Raw genomic sequence first — 17580 nt, 5'->3', positions numbered from 1 at the left:
CCTCTTCAGTTCAATCACCTGCCTTTCACACCTAGCCCTTTGGATGTCCCCAGCTTAATTAAATTAGTCACACACACACAGTCCCCACAATGCTGCTTTGCAGAATACCACAGTCAACCTCAGAAATATGTAAGAATTTTCTTCACATACTTTACAACTTGTTATCGAACCAATCTTTTTATTCCATGGTCACACAAAAGAAAACTGTGGGAACGAGTACATGTCGATTTCTTTAAAGTGAAAAGAACATTTTGCTTTAATCGATAGTGTCATGCGAGTGTCCCTTTAAGAAAGGTTTATGGCTTATCACGTGGCTTCAGTGATGTGATTGCATGGGCGGAGCTGAGCTGTTGCTACGAGTTTTACCTTCGCTTTCAGATTTGACTGCTGTGGACTTAAGACAGGAGAAAGAAGTGTTTTGGCCTGTCTCTCTCTATTTTCATTTTAAATATCTGTTCCAGTAAATACCCATTGATTGTAGTTGTTTTGTTAACTTAAAAGATATAGTTTTCTAAACCTGCTGGTGAGACAGGGTCAGAATCTCAGGGAAAGCCAGTCTCATTCAAATGAGAATGCAGAGTGCTAACCCAGGCCCTTGAAAAGGGGTTTTTGATTTATAGGATTTTGTTTTTGAATTGAAACAGTTAAGAGGGAATGCATTAAGTGGTACAAATAGATTAATGTAGCTGTGGGTTATTTATGTTTGTAATTGGTAAAATTCTTGCTGTGTGTTTATATAAATGTTAACTAAGTTTTTAATATAAAGCTTATTTTGATTAAAGTGTCTAGTAAGACTGTTGAATCACACATCAAGTAAACGTTTTTGCCCCTTTCCTAGCCAAATTCAACAAAACGTTATAGGTCAGGTGAACTCCATAATATACTTTGGAGTTTCTAAACCTTGGCCCATAACAATAGTTATAGTAAGTAATTAAATGTTGACCTTATGTCCAATAATGCAATAGCAAAATGATTGAGGCGTTGAGAAATTGGTTTGCAATCTATGGATTGGTGTCAGATAATCATTCAGTTTAACTCGGAAGAGTTTGCAATATTCCTGAGCAAGGATGAAGTCAAGTTGAGCAACTCTTCAATATCTCTAGCTACCTCTGGAAACCAAAAAAAGCTTATTGCTACTGCTTATATATAATGAAGTTAATCCAACTATTTCTCTAAACCTTGGCAGAATAATGACTCGTAAACCTCATAGAAATTGTAGATCAAGATTGTCTCCTAAGTTGTAATTATACCAGCCCTCCTTGTTCGGGTTGAATTCTCCCACAAATAGATTATCAGTGTTATTTATTTCAATTACATTCTATACTGACTCACTGTGTATATGTTACCATGTGCGCACGGCACAATCTTTCAAATTTCTCAAACTTCCTCAAAATCAATTTTAGGAGTGCCAAAAATGCATCAGTTTTTCAGCCCACAAAGAGAATGTAGAAGAAAATTTCATCCCAGCCTCAGCATCATCTTTCTGAATAAGACATGCTCAGCTGTAGGCAACCATCATTGAACAGACTTTACTTAAGCCTCTCCAACAGAGAGGCGATGTAACAAAGGGCGAGATTTCCCTGTCCCCCAGTGGCATGTTTCTCAGCAGCGTGCCTTTCGCTGGCAGCAGGGTTCTCTCTTCCCGCCACTTGTCAATGGGAGTTCCCATTGAAGCCACCTCATGCCACCAGGAAACCTGCAGGCTGGGGTGTAATGCCAGCAGGAAAAGAGAATCCCAACAAAGAGAATTCTGGCCAAAATGTTCTGTGTTTGCAACAGACTACAACAAATCTAATAGGCACTTAAAAGGATTTTTTCCCCGGGATATTTGTATCCATGATAGTGTGTTTATATTCAGGGTTTCCTTCGATTGTTAGAGGTTTAATGTTTTTCCAATGATTTTAAAATAATTCCCATTGTTATTGCATGGCCCCTGATGAATGCACATATGGCTTGCTGGGTTAAGTGGCAATAGGGAATGAATGGGGGTAGTAGATGTGCCATGGTGATGCATGGGTGTTTCATAGAATCCCTACAGTGCAGAAGGAGGCCATTTGCCCATCGTCTGCACCGACCCTCCGAAAGAGAACTCTACCTAGGCCCACTCCGCCGTCCTATCCTCCTAACCTCGATCACGGCAATCCATCTAACCTGCACATCTTTGGATCTGAAGGAGCAATTTCTTTTGAAAAATATTTTATTAAGGCATTTACATAAACAATAAACACAACAAATAAGAGCAGAAATGAAATTGTACAACATAATAAATCACCAGCACCCCCCCACTCTCCTCCCGTCCTGCGTTCTCCATTTTAACCCCCTCATCCACCCCCACTCCCAATCACCTCCCCCCACTTTCCCCTCTGCTGACACCTCAATCCTTCTTAAAGAAATCAATGAACAGCATTCACCTCCAGGCGAACCCATCAACCAACCCTCTCAATGCGAACCTTGATTTTTTCTAACCTCAGGTATTCCGCCAAGTCACTCACTAACACCCCTGCTTTTGGCGGCTCCAAGTCCCTCCACCCTAGCAAAATCCGTCTCTGGGCTATCAGATCAGGGAGGCATAGGCCACTCCCGCCCCCTGGACTCCCGGGTCTCCTGACACTTCAAGTATTGCTACCTCTAGACTCGTACCCACCTTTACCCCCAACACCTCTGACATAACGTCCACGAACCCCTGCCAGAACCCCCTAAGTTTCAGGCAAGGCCAAAACATGTGGACATGGTTCATGGACCTTCCCACGCACCGTCCATACCTATCCTCCACTCCCTCAAAGAACCTACTCATCCTCACCACCATCATATGCGTCCTGTGAACTACTATGAACTGAATAAGACTGAGCCTTGCACACAACGAGGACACATTCACTTTCCTTAGAGCCTCCTCCCACGTCCCGGCTTCCACCTCCACCCCCGCCCTTCCCCCCAGCTGCTCCATCCCCTTCCGTTTCACATCTCCTATCAGGGCTCCCTCCCAGTCCATCAGCTCCTTATAGACCTCCCCTCCCCTACTCACTCCCTCGGCAACACCTTATCCTGCAGCCCCAAGGGCAGCAGCCCGGGATAGGACGGCATATCCCTCCTCACGAAATCCCTGTAAGTATCTAAAACCATTCCCACTAGGCCAGGGGTGGGCAAACTTTTCCGTGCAAGGGCCACATTCAGAAATTCACAATTTTAAAGGGCCGCATAGTATATTAATTAATAGTCCCGGTTGTAACCAATTAGCGTGCGGCATATACCTCAGCGCTTCTCCCGGCGGCATCCTGCCTTTAGCCCTCTTTTTCTCTACTTTTCAAAAATGGCGCTTCACCCGGTTATGATTCTGGGCGCCTCATATAGAACATAGAACATAGAACAGTACAGCACAGAACAGGCCCTTCGGCCCTCGATGTTGTGCCGAGCAATGATCACCCTACTCAAGTCAACGTATTCACCTCCAAGTTCTCGAAGCTCTCAAAACTGCCCCCTACGAACATATCCCCAAATTGCTCAATGCCCACCAGCCACCACCCCAAAACCTCACATCTAGTCTCCCCTATGGTTATCAAAAATCGGTTCCCATACCGAGGTACCCAAGTCTCAAGTGCTGCCTTCACTACCCCCATACCCTGAAGGCCAGCTCCACCACTCGGCTCGCTGAGTACTTGATCGGCGAGAACGGCAGAGGCGCTGTCAACAGTGCCCAATCCCCTGCAAGAAGCCGTCTCCATCTGCCCCCAAACTAACCCCTCCCCCACTACCCATTTCCTAACCATAGCGATGTTAGCCACCCAGTAGTAATTCATTATGTTCGGCAACACCAACCCTCCCCCTCCTCGCCCTGTTCCAAAACATTCCCTTGACCCGCAGGGTATTCCCTGCCCACACAAGCCCCGAGATCAACGCAGTGACCTTTTAAAAAATGACTTCGGAATGAAGATCGTGAGGTTCTGAAATACAAACAAGAACCTTGGCAGCACCTGTCATCTCTACTATCTGCACTCGTCCCGCCAATGACAATGGAAGCACATCCCACCTCTTAAAATCACCCTTTATCTGCTCCACCAACCAAGCCATATTTAACTTATGCAGCTGCGCCCAACCCCATTCCACCCGAATACCCACGTACCTGAAACACACCCCCACCACTTGAACGGCAGCTCCCCCAACCTCCGCTCCTTCCCTCAATTGGGAACACCTAGTTCTTTCCCATGTTCAGCTAGTATCAGAAAGTCTATCAGAAGAGGACTATCAGAAGTCCTCCAAAATCCACATAATTCCACCAATGCCCTCAATGACTCCGAAATATATAGCTACAGGTCTTCTGCATACAGTACAACCCTATGCTTAACCCCCGCCCCGCATAATCTCTTTCCAACCCCTTGATCCTTTAAGCGCCATTGCTATTAGCTCTATTGTCAAGACAAAAAGCAATGGGGAGAGCAGGCACCCTGCCTTGTCCCACAGTGCAACCTGGAATATCCCAAGCTCACCTGGTTCATTCGCACACTTGCTACCGGTGCCTTATGCAGCAAGCGGACCCAATTCACAAACCCACGCCCGAACCCAGCACCTCCCACAGATATTCCCACTCCACCCAGTCAAAAGTCTTCTCCTCATCCATCGCCGCTGCCACTTCCACTTCCTGCCCCTCTAAAGGCATCATAATCACGTTGAGTATCCTCCTCACATTTGATCTGCCCTCAACTGCCTCCCCTTCACAAACTCTGATCTTCACGTTTGACCTCCGGGACACAGTCCTCCATTCGCGAAGCCACCTTCGCCAGCAACTTGGCGTCCATGTTTAACAACGATTTCAGACGGTAAGATCCACACTGCTCCGATTCTTATCTTTCTTCATTATCAGAGAAATGGACACAAGCAATATCCTCATTACTAATCATATGTCCTCACCAGCAGTGGCTCCAGATCCCCCCAAACCTTTTATAAAACTCCACCGGGAACCTGTCCTGGCCAAGAGTCTACCCTGCCTGCATTGTGCCCATATTCTCCATCACCTCCCTCAACCCAATGGGGCCCCCAGTCCTTCAACCAGGTCCTCATCCACCGTGGGAAACTCCAACCCACCCAGGAAGCGCCACATCCCCCTTCCCGGCCGGGGCCGGGGGGGGTTTCAACTATATAGCTTCCTATAAAACTCCTCGAACACCCCCACCGGATCACGTAACACCCTTCCCGCCCCGTCCTTCACTCTTCCAATCTCCCTTGCAGCCTCCTGCTTCCCAATTTGGTGGGCCAACATCCTGCTCGCTTTCTTCCCGTACACGTACATTGTCTCCCTGGCTCTCCGCAACTGCCCTACTGCCTTCCCCATAGACACCAGCCCAAACTCCATCTGGAGCCTCTGCCTCTCCAAGCCTGCCTCCGGTGTTTCTGAGTACCTCCTATCCACCCTCAGAATCTCTTCCACCAGCCTTGCCATCTCTGCTCGTTCCACCTTTTCCCAGTGTACCCAAATCAAAATAAACTCCTCCCCCCCCCCCCCCCCCACCTCCAACCACTGCCTTGAATGCCTCTCACAGTGTGGCGGCCATGTCCTCCCCCATATAGTCGATTTCCACATATCCCCAGATGGCAGCCCTCACCTGTTCGCACACCTCCTCATCTGCCAACAACCTCACATCCAGCCTCCACTGCAGGCGCTCCCCCTCAGTGCGAGTCCAGGTCAGGATTCATCCCAAGCACCCACCTCATATGCTCCACATCGTCCCAGTTTGTGGCATAAGCATTTACCAAAACCACCGGCAACCTTTCCAGCCTCTCACGCACCTCCCCCAAATCTGCCATAATGTTCACCACTTCGAATGCCACTCACCCATTTATCAGCACCGCCACCCGTCCCACCCCTCTCATCTTCATATCCAGTCCAAAATGAAACATCTGCCCCACCCATCCTTTCCTCAGTCTTGTCTGATCCCCAATTTTTAAATGCGTTTCTTACAAAAAAGCCATGTCCGCCTTCAGACTCCTCAGGTGCACAAACACACGTGACCGTTTGACCGGCCCATTCAGCCCCCTCACTTTCCATGTGATCATCGATCATAGGGCTCCCACCCCCTCCCCTGCCGATCAACCATATCCTTTTTTGGGCACATATCACGCGACCGCCCCCAGGCCCACCCTCAGATGTCCACCATCATCACTCCCTTTCCAACTGCGCCACACCTTGTCAACACCCACCCCTCAACCCCCCTGCCCCAGTAAAGCAACAACCCCATCCCTCGCCCCTACACCAACCACCTGACCAGACTCCACTGTGCCCGTTAACTATCCCACCCAGCTAGCCGCCACCAAAGACCTCCAAGCCTCCTACCCCCCCACTGATCCCCCCCACTGATTCCCCCCCCCCCCCATTTGCACTCCCTCAAGAAACAGAAAAAAAGGTGCATTCACCCTTGATGCTCCCCAAGCACACCGCCACCAAGACCAACAAAATATTTAAAAGGAGAAAAAGCTCTCCAGCAACCACCACCAGAAACCACCACCTCACAAGTTCAATGTCTTCCTTGTCCTGCCAATCTATTGACCCTCAAAAATTCCCTTGCCTCCTCTGACGTACCAAAATAATATTCCCGATTCTGGAAAGTCACCCAACTTCACCCTTTTCTTGAAGAGGGAAGCCTTGACCTGGTTAAACCCAGCCCTCCTCTTCGCCAGCTCTGCGCCTAGGCCCTGGTACACCCACAACTCGGCTTGTTCCCTTCCCAGGTGCACCTCCTCGTCTGCCTCACCCATCGCAGAATCTTTTCCTTGTCCAGGAAATGGTACAACCGCACCACCATCACACTCGGCAGCTCGCCCACCTGTGATCTCTTCATCAGCGTCCTATGTGTTCGGTTGACCTCCAGGGGCCGGTCGAAGACCCCCTCCCCATCAACGTTTCCAACATCTTGGCCACATACATGCCGGCAGCGGTTCCCTCAATCCCCATGATCCACAAGTTTTGTCTTCTAGAGCAGTTCTCCAGATCCCTCATCTTCCCCTTCAGCCAGTTTTGGGTCTCCCACATCACCCCATCTCGGCCACCAACGAGGTGAGCTGCTCCTTGTGCTCCCCAAATCATCTCCTCCACTTTCTAGATTGCCTGGTCCTGGGACTCCAGCTTCTGCTCCACACAATCAACCCCTGCTTTAAGCAGCTCTACCACCCTGGCTAGGTCCTCCTGGGCTTCCTTTCTCTGCTGGCTGAACCTCTCATTGAAGAAGTCCATCACCTGCTCCATTGACCACTGGGCAGGCAGGACAGGCACTTTACCCTCCGCCATCTTGACTTGTGGAACACAAAGATTCTCTTGCTCCTCCAGCTCCCTTCTTCTCAACCCACTTCTAGTCTGTTGATCCATCCACAAACCACGCCAATGGAGTTTCACTTTCTCCCGAAACTCCTGCACCTTTTTCCATCCGAACCTGCACCCTCCGAATGGGGAAAGGTCCAAAAAAATCCACTTTGAGTGGGAGCTACCAAATGTGCAACTGCTCACTCCATGGCCGCCATCGGAAGTCTTCCCAAAGGAGCAATTTAGCATGGCAAATCCATCTAACCTGCACATCTTTGGACTATGAGAGGAAACCATAGCACCCAGAGGGAATCCACACAGACAGGAGGAGAATGTGCAAACTCTAGTCACTGAAGGCGGGAATCAAACCCGCGTCCCTGCCGTTGTGAGGCAAGCAGTAAACTCTATTAGGAGCTCTGTTGGCAGGTGCATGGAGAAACAAGGCTGGCCTTCTAACCAGCCGACCTCTGCACCCATATTCTTCAAGCAAACTGTGAACCTGACCCGTGTGAAAAAGGAAAGATTTGCTTCACACATGGGTCAGCTGTACACATTGCAACAGGGTAAGTGCACAGGGAGGGTTTTCCCAGACCAAGATAAAATCCCAGGAATAACAGAGATGGAAACAATCAAGCGGAGGGACAATGTCCCGAAAATCAGTGACTTCTAATCTCCCTCCCCTCATACGGAGGCCTGCAAACAGCAGATAAACTGGGGTTTCATAGATGCGATCCAGAGGCTGCTTTAAGGTGTGGTGCAGTCCGTCACCCGCTGTTGAACTGACCTGGTGAATACAAACATGACCAAATTCATGAACTCAATCCAAAGGAAACGCCACCTGGAAAGAGATAGAGCTCGAGATTCAATCATGGCAGAGGCCTCAACAACCGCTACCCCGCCCCTTGCTGGAGACCGGGCCCCGCCCACCGAATTCAGGCCCCGTCCACCGAATTCAGGCCCCGCCCCTTGCTGGAGACTGGGCCCCGCCCACAAAATTCAGGCCCCGCCCCTTGCTGGAGACTCAGTCCCGCCCACCGAGTTCAGGCCCGCCCCTTGCTCCCCGGTGCCCAGGCTACACCTATCTTATTCAGGCCCCGCCCCTTGCTGGTCCGGGCCCCGCCCACCGAATTCTGGCCCACTTCTGGAACCCTGGCCCCCGCCCCGGCTGCAATCCAAGCCCTGTCCCACAGAGGAGTCCAGTCCCCGCCCCTGGTGCCAAGGCCCCGCCCACCGAATTCAGACCCCGCCCACTGCTGGAGTCTAGGCCCCGCCCACCCAAACCGGGCCCCCCCCACTGCTGGAGACCAGGCTCTGACCAACGAATTCAGGCCCCTCGCGGCAGGAGTCCCGGCCCCGCCCCCTGGTCCATGCCCCGCCCCCTGGTCCATGCTGGAGAGCCGTCTATGCCCCTGGAGTCCAGGCTCCGCCCACCGAATTCAGACCACATCCCCTGCTGGAGTCCCGGCCCCGCCCCTCGTCCTGGCCCCGCCCACCGAATCCAGGCCACACCCCCTGCTGGAGTCCAGACCCTGGCCGATGGTGGAGTTTTGGCTCCACCTCCTGGAGTCCAGGTCCCACCCACTGAATTCGGGCCCCGCCCCAGCTGGAGCTCAGGCCTGTGCTAAGTCTTGTTCACACCTTCACCTTGAGCATGGAATAACACTCCATTGCAAACGCTTCCTTTGGTCTGGAGATGTCTAAAATGGTTCGCAGTGAACTTCGCAGTGGGTTGTGCGCATTCTCGGCCATCATTCCCTAATTGCCTTTGGGAAGGAGGTGATGTGATGTAGGTATACCCTTTGTGCTGTTCGGGAGGAATATGCAAAATATTTAGCCAACAGCAAATGAATTCCAAGTCACGACCATGTGGCAGGGTAGCACAGTGGTTAGCACTGTTGCTTCACAGCGCCAGGGTCCCAGGTTCAATTCCCAGCTTGGTTACTATCTGTGTGGAATCTGCACGTTCTCCCTGTGTCAGTGTAGGTTTCCTCGCACAAGTCCCAAGGGACATGCTGTTCGGTAAATTGAACATTCTAAATTCTCCCTCCGTGTATCCGAACAGGCGCTGGAGTGTGGCAACTAGGGGATTTTCACAGTAACTTCATTGCAATGTTAATGTAAGCCTACTTGTGACAGTAAAGATTTATATCATAACCACTGTGCTGCCAAGTGCATTCCAGAGCTTAACCACTCGCTGCGTGGAAATGTTTTTTCTCGTAACGTCTTTGCTTCTTTTACCAATTACCTTAAATCTGTTGGTCTCGATTCTCCCACCAATGGGAACAGTTTCTCCCTATCTACCCTGTCTAAGTTCCCCATCTCCTCTCAGCCTTCTTTTCTCTCAGGAAAAGAGTCCCAACTTCTCCAGTCTATGTTCATTAGTGAGGTTTCTCACCCCTGGAATCATTCTTGTAAACCTTTTCTGCACTCTCCAATGCCATCACATCCTTCTTAAAATGCAGCATCCAGAACTGTACGTAATACCACAGCTAGTGTCTAACACGTTCAACATTACCTCCTTGTTTTTGTACTTATGCCCCGACTAATGAAGCCTAGGATACTGTAAACTTTATTAACTACTCTCTCAATTGTCCTGCCACCTTTAATGACTTATGCAAACAAAACCATTATGTTCAAAGGAGAGATTGACAAATTTATGAATGCCACTTATGTCAAGGGATATGAGATAACTCTGCGGAAAAGGCATTAAAATGGATGATCACCATGATCATATTGGTTGGCAGAGCAGGCTGGATAGGCTGAATGGTCTACTCCTGCTCCTATGTTCCATTGTCCCTCTGCTCCTGCAACCCCTTTAGAGTTGTACCCTATATTTTATACTGTCTCCCCATGTTCTTCAAAATGTGTCACCTCACATTACAGTATGTGTAGTAGCGTACCCCTTTAAGGGACAGGGGTTCTCGGAGGCTCCTGTGACCTGTTAGGCCAATTGGGCTGGAGCTTGTGAATCCTGTGGCTGAGCTTGCGCTTCCCTGGCCAGTCTAGAAATTGGAGATTCATTCTGATTATCATTCTTGGTGGCATCATTATCATTCTCTGCACATAGTTATATTGTTAATAAACAGTTCTACAGTTACTCTGCTTAGTGGTCACCACTCTTTCCAAGTTATTATAATGTGCCACCTATCCACCCATTCCATCAACTGCACCAAAAATGTCCTTTTGTTGTTCTACACTGTCCTCCATGCAGTTTACAGTGTTTATGGGTTTTGTATTGTCTGCATAGTTTGAAATCATTCCCTGTACACCAATATCGAAATCATTAATACATATCAGGAAAAACAAGGGTGCCAATATCCACCCCTGGGGAACTCCACTACAAGCCTTCATCCAGCCTGAAAAACATCCATTAACTATTATTTTCTGTTTCCTGTCAGTCAGCCAATTTTTCATCCATGTTGCTACTTCTCCTTTTATTCAGTGAGCTGTAACCTTGCTCACATGTCTGTTGTGCAGCATTATATCAGATGTCTTTTGGAAGACTATGTACACCACATCAACTGCATTGTTCTCATCAACCTTCTCTGTTACCTCTTTGAACTCCAGAAAGTTAGTTAAACATGATTTGCCCTTAAGAAACCCATGCTGGCTCTCCTGAATTAGCCCGCATTTGTTTGTGTGACAATTAATTCTGTCCCAAATTACAGTTTCTAGGTGATAAAAAGTGGCAATGATTTTAGATCAGATTGAAGGGCAACATGGTGGCACAGTGGTTAGCACTGCTGACTCACCGCGACAGGGACCAGGGTTCAATTCCGGCCTTGAGTCTGCATGGAGTTTGTACGTTCTCCCCGTGTTTGCGTGAGATTCCTCCAGGTGCTCCGGTTTCATCCCACAGTTCAAATATGTGTAGGTTAGGAGGATTGGCCATCCTAAAACTGCCCCTTAGCATCCTGAGATGTGCAGGTTGGGTGGGGTTACAGGAATTGAGCACAGCACTGGGTCTAGATAAGGTGCTCTTTGAGGTTTGGTGCAGACTCGATGGGCCGATTGGCCTCCTCCATATGCACTGTAGGGATTCTATGGAAATGGGCAACGCGAGAAAATTGGAGGTAAAATACATTGATGTACTGCCGCATATGGTTGCATTCATTTTAATGTAAATATTTTTAGAGCAATTTACTCTAAACATATTATGGTAATTTAAGTGAGCATACGCACATTGCAGTTTATTTTGCAAAATCCAGCTGCAAGACATATAAATAACGTATAATCTTCTGGGGTTTGGTACATAAATAGTTTATTTATATATTCCCACTGCAGGCACACTTACCCCCTCAAGTATATTTGAGGTGGTTTTTCAATTGTCACCTTTTTTTAATAAATTCACTTTTTTTTAAATATCAGATTTAGAATGATGCAAAACTTCTAGCTCCCAGACTGTTGCACTAAATCTTCAAGTCAGGATCATTTGTGTGCGTGCCCAACCCTGTAATAATCTCACTAAAGCCAGTCTTCCGACACCAAACCCGTTTATTTACATAACGGAAAAGACCACTGCTGTGGCTTACAGCGCACAAGTCCAAGTCCGGGGACCCATAGAATACCGGCCTGCTTTGAAGCAGTGGGTTTTAAACACCCACTACTCGTTTCCCATTGGGCGATAGAGATGTTCAGATTCCACTAAATTCATGGGGAGATCTATTGATGATGCCTGTGTCTTTCGTGACCACCATAACATTCCTCCTCACTAAGTCTGTTTCTCCCCCAGTACCCTCGCTGCGAGAAAGTCCCGCCACTTGGCCATTGGACTGAGGTCAATCGAGGCTGGGATCTGGTGGTGTGAACCAAATTGGGAACCTTCAATTCCCGAGGGAACACAAGAGTTACAGATGTAGGTTCCTCTTCGGGGTCCACTTCAGTCGGGGCACCAGCTTCCTGTCCTTCCACCTCAGAGACCGTGTCCCGTTATCCGGAGGAGCGAGCGCTGGGTCGGCTTTGCGTTGTTGCCCGCTTCTGGTGACACGTCACATTCATGGCTGGTAACGAGACTTGCAAGGGGGCGAAACCCTGCTCCTGACGTGGCCCAGATGTTTCTTTATGACCTTATCCTGGACATTCACTTTGTATAACACTGGCTCTGTTTTCTTCATTATGAACCCAGCTGGGACCATCTCTGAAGGTCCTCACATAAACCTGATTGCCTGTTTGAATGATCTTTCTGTTCTTGCAGAATCCTAATTTATTTTCTGGTTCTCTTGTTCGGACTTCACCCTCCCTGCCGGGTTTGAGAATAGTAGGCTTAGTCGCATTTGAAGCCACAGTTCAGCTGGGGAAATTCCTGTTATATGAGGAGTGGTCCAATAGTCAAATAAAAATCGTGCCAATTTAGTCTCAATGGATGCTGCAGGTTGTTTCTTCATGCCAGTTTTAAAACTCTGCAATGACCATTCAGCCAACCCATTTGACGATGGGTGATAAAGTGCTGTTCTAATGTGTCTGATGCCATTGGATAGCATGAAGCTTTGGAATTCACTGCTGGTGAAGGCAGTGCCGATATCAGAAACCAGGACTCCTAACGTTCCATACGTGCAAAAACTCTTGGAGTTTCACGATTGTAATGTGGGAGGCAATGGAGTTCATGCGATCTACCTCCAACCATTTGGGGTGTGCATTAACCAGGATCAAAAATATGGAACCCATAAAAGGGCTGGCAAGGTTTTTGCACACTCGCACCCATGGCCTGCCAGCCCACTTCCATGAATGTAGGGAGACTGAAGGAGGGGGTTTTTGATTCTCCTGGCATAGTTGCCACCTTCTCGCCAAGGTCGTAATGTCTGAGTCGAGGCCAGGCTACCAGACATAGCTTCTGCCGTGCATTTTCATTTTCAATACTCTAGGGTAGCCATTATGTAATTCCATAAGTAATGGAAGCCACCCTGTGACAGGGACAACTACTCAGGAGCCCCAGAGAATGATACTGTTCTCAACATTGAGCTTGTCTTTCTTAGTCAGCTAAGGTTTCATTTCTTCTGAGGATTGTCTTTGGAATCCCTCATTCAGGATCATGTCCTTTACTTTAGACAAAGTTGGATCTTTTTGCACAGGCCTTAATTTTTTTCTTATCGGAGAAGCTGCTTGTTCTCGACAATGAAGGTTGCTGGGAGAAAGTAAACATATTTACTCCTCATTGCCAATGTATTAATCTTTCCAAGGCCAGTCTTCCGACAGCACACCCTTTTATTTACAGAACAGAGAAGGCCGCAGCCATGGCTTACAGTGCACAAGTCCAAGTCCAGGGACCTACAAGATATAGGCCCGGGTTAAAGCAGCGGGTTCATTGGGCGAGCTCCCACCCACTTAATAGGAAAGTTCATACTCCGTGAAGCCCATTGGGAGATCTTTGACGACCCCCATGTCCTTCGTAGCCACCATAACAAGCCCCCTCCATTTGTGGTATTCCTGTGGTATCCGCTTCTTTGGGGAAGCAGGAATTTTGAAGGAGCACTTTGCATTAAAGGTGACCATGACACTGTCCAAAGATGGGCAGGTAAGGTCAAATTGTACAATTCAAAGTTAACATAAAAGGCAATTGATTATTCCCAAAGACAATTGATTATAATTTTCCAATATATGCTCACAGCACACATGGTGGTTTGAATGTGGAATTATTTGCCACAAACTATTATTGAAACAGAGGAATTAGAAATCTGGCAATTGGATCAATTTTAATAATTTTAAAAAATGTAATAATCTTTATTGTCACAAATAGGTTTACATTAACACTGCAATGACGTTACTGTGAAATGCCCCTAGTCGTCACATTCCGGCGCCTGTTCGGGAACACAGAGGGCAAATTCAGAATGTCCAATTCACCTAACAACGTCTTTTGGGACTTGTGGGAGGAAACTGGAGCACCCGGAAGAAACCCATGCAGACACAGGGAGAATGTGCAGACTCTGCACAGACAGTGACCCAAGCCGGGAATCGAACCTGGGACCCTGGCGCTGTGAAGCAACTGTGCTGATCTTTAAACCAAAGGCCATTTTTGGAAAGTGGACACGATCATTTCGGACTTTTTATGGACAGGGAAGGAGCCGAGGATGGGCATGTGTGGTCTCCACTTCCACCAGAATCTTGGCCTGGCACACATCTTGCTGGTTGTGGGCAATTGAGCACAAACTGTTGGGAAGCATTCAATCCCACCTTGCATGACATTTAACAGTATAAAGAACATTCAGCCGACCTGCCTAAGTGCACATCCAATAAACTGCTTCTCTCATGTAATCAAAGGTAATAACGGATGTAAGACAAAGGCTGTGGAGTTAAGTGACAGATAAGCAACAATCTCATTGACTGTCATAACAGGCATGAGGCAGGAACCCGCCAAGCCTTCTTCAACAACACCTACCAAACCCGCGACCTCTACCACCTAGAAGATCAAGCAGATGTAATGGGAACCATCACCTGCAAGTTCACCTCCAAGCCACACAACATCCTGACTTGGAACTATGTCACTTTCCTTGACTGTCGTTAGATCAAGATCTTGAAACCCCTGACCAAGTAGCACTGTGTGAGTACCTTCACTATGTGGACTGCAACAGTTTAAGAAGGACAGTTATGGATGGGCAATATCAGCGACACTCACCCATGGACAAAAGATAGGCTTACTCCTCTTCCAATGTTCCTATTCTATACCTGGTCTTCAAATATTCCAGAAGGATAATGGATATGCTTTGGGCATGTCCTCAAAGCATCCCAAAAGAGATCAAACATCCCCACCGACTCATGGGAGTCTGTGACTTGCGACCGACCCAAAATGGAGATTTGTTTGGGAATGCATCAACACGAGAGACTTTATCGGGTGTACGTGGATGTCAACAAGTACCACTTGCCCCGCATGTGGCAGGGGCGAAAGATCGCACAATGGACTTATCAACCATTTCACAACCCATGGAACCAAAGTGGAAGCAAGTCATCCTCAATCCCGAGAAACTGCCGAAGAAGAATTCAATAGCAATTCCATTAACATGTATATAAACTTGGAAACGTGGAATCATAAACCAGCTGTAAATTGTTTAGTTTGGTGGTAATGTTATCAATTTGTACGGAGTGGATGAAGTTGGCAAGTTTTAAACTCGGCATCAGTGTATTAAGTGGTAAAGTTGCTGAAAGAACAATGTGCAATGCATTATGTAACCTTGCAGTTCAACACAGGGTGGTGCTAATGAGCTACAAAAACGAATACGTTTGCAACAACACCGGGTTCTCTTCAAGTACTGTGCTAATTAACAATCAGCATAAGTTACAGTTGTCTGATCATTCTTCAGAAAGTTAAGTAACATTTTAATGTGATGAAATGAGGATCATAATTCTTGGCTCTGAAGTCAAGAGTTGGACTGCTGGTTTTGATGCGTTTAATTCTGTTGTTTTCTTCATAGGGTTTCAGGAAAAGAAACAAAAATAATTTCTTAATATCGTTAGTGTTTTTTTCTGACCACCTTTTCCTCTCTCTAAGTTATTGACTCCTTGCTAGGGTACAGTCTCATGAGTACTGGGCCTATTTCAACACATTACCTATCTGGCGCTTATTTGTTGGGAGTCTTCGTGGTGAATTTTGATAGGTTGCTGGACTGCAGAAGCATCAGAGCTCAGTGCAGTCCACATGTTTAGAAATGTGTTATTCCAGTAAAGGTTAGCATTCAAATACAAGAGTGTTATCTACGTCCCCTCTGTAACATAAGAATGCTGTAAGTGTATATAAATCTAGGCTCGTCTGTCTGTGATTTAACGTTTTGAATTAAGACAACCTTAAATTCCATTTGGGGTTCTCCCATTCTCCCACCTTAACTGTAGCAGGAGGCAGTCAGAACCCCCAAGTAAAGTGGCGTCATCAGTTATTTTCAGCTGTGTGTGCAGTTTCTCCGAGCATTCTGCCAGTCCCCTCTCAGAGCTCCATTAGGGGAGTAGCCAAATCCCAGTGGAATTTGGGAGCCGAGATGTTTAAGCGGTTTTTCATGTTCTGCTCTTCACCAGTTCGGAAGGCTTAATTTAATATGTTTATAATGGGCCGATCTAACAAAAATGAAATGGAGTCCCGTGTGGAGTGTATATGGCCGGGTGTTTCCCGGTGGTCGTAGCGCTGAGAAATACCTCACTAACGGGATCCTGTTTTATTTCAGGGCCTCAGGGGGAATGCCCCACCAAGACTGCACTTAGTCTCATTTTCTGTACTGAGGAGCTCCAATTGCCAGTGCAGGAAGAGATCGGAACACCATTTTTAAATAACATGCCCTGATCCTAAAACCCCCCACGTGACCCCCCCCCCCCCCCCCCCCCCCAGCACCCCAACCCAACTCTACGAGGGTCATTGAGTCTCCCCCACATCCTACCTAATAAGGACAGGACACCCCCGGGCCCGATCCCTGGCTCGGTTAGTGCGTCTGCCACCCTGGCAGTGCTCCTTGGGCACCCTGGGTGCCCAGGTGGCATTGGGGTGCCAGGGTACCACCCTGCCCAGAGCCCAGCCACCCAGAAGCCCCCAATCCCCTGTGAGACTGCCCCAAGTGACGTTCCGTCTGGTCCCCACTTATGGAGACCAGTGAGAAATTATGCTTCACTGGCGTCTCCGAGGCAATGTGATTAAATCCCAACGCCTTAGATAGATCTGGTAAGACCAGCTGCTCACTTTAATATGCAAATTTGCCAATAACGGATCCTGTCCATTGCGGGCGGGATCCAGATCGCGACATCTCGCGAGATCCCATTAGATCTCGTGAGGCATGGCGAGCCCGAGTAGGCACGGTATGGTCGTTAGATGGCACCCATTATTTTTGCTATATCTTTATTTTTAAAAGTACTCTCAGTTTCAACGGTTTGGTCTAGAAAAAAGACACCCTTTCTCCAGTACAAAAAATGGGAGCAGAAGTCAAAGCCTCTTCATTGTGCGTTTCCACTGACTGTCATACTCATTAACATGCTGTTGGTCATGGATGCTCTTCCCCAGAAATAGATTACAGAACTTGTGATAATATCTCATACTGAACTTACAATAGTCTGTCCCAAATAACAGTAGAAATGTTTCATTCATATCAGGTTTTTTAACGTTTACCAGCATAAAGTGAGCAAGAGTATCCGAGGCCCTAGTCTCCCTGTTCTGCACCACCTGCCATGGACTCAGGAAATTCACAAATTTACATCACTCAGCAAGGATTATTTTCCAATCATTTTTGGAGAGATCAATTATCTTTTTTTTATCCTTCTTGTAAGAAACACCCATTACACAACATGAAAATGAGTTGGCACTGAGTCATGTTTCTGGAAGAGTACTAAAG

The 17580-nt window shown here is 47.6% G+C and overlaps 1 protein-coding gene across 1 annotated transcript in view; it reads right to left on the bottom strand.

The window, feature by feature from the left end:
- LOC119953876 (lysophosphatidylserine lipase ABHD12-like) overlaps positions 1–8238 on the bottom strand; it is a 53798-nt gene extending 45560 nt beyond the window's left edge. The window contains exon 1 of the mRNA XM_038778489.1: positions 8070–8238. Within this exon, the coding sequence (XP_038634417.1) occupies positions 8070–8155 (86 nt within the window). The 5' untranslated portion in view covers positions 8156–8238. The remainder of the gene's footprint in view (positions 1–8069) is intronic.
- Between the last annotated feature and the right edge of the window lie 9342 nt (positions 8239–17580).

Source organism: Scyliorhinus canicula, chromosome 2 (genome assembly GCF_902713615.1).
Source record: "Scyliorhinus canicula chromosome 2, sScyCan1.1, whole genome shotgun sequence".
Taxonomy (NCBI): domain Eukaryota; kingdom Metazoa; phylum Chordata; class Chondrichthyes; order Carcharhiniformes; family Scyliorhinidae; genus Scyliorhinus; species Scyliorhinus canicula.
Note: the sequence above shows the minus strand (reverse complement) of the source record. Positions and strands in the feature narration are given on the sequence as shown.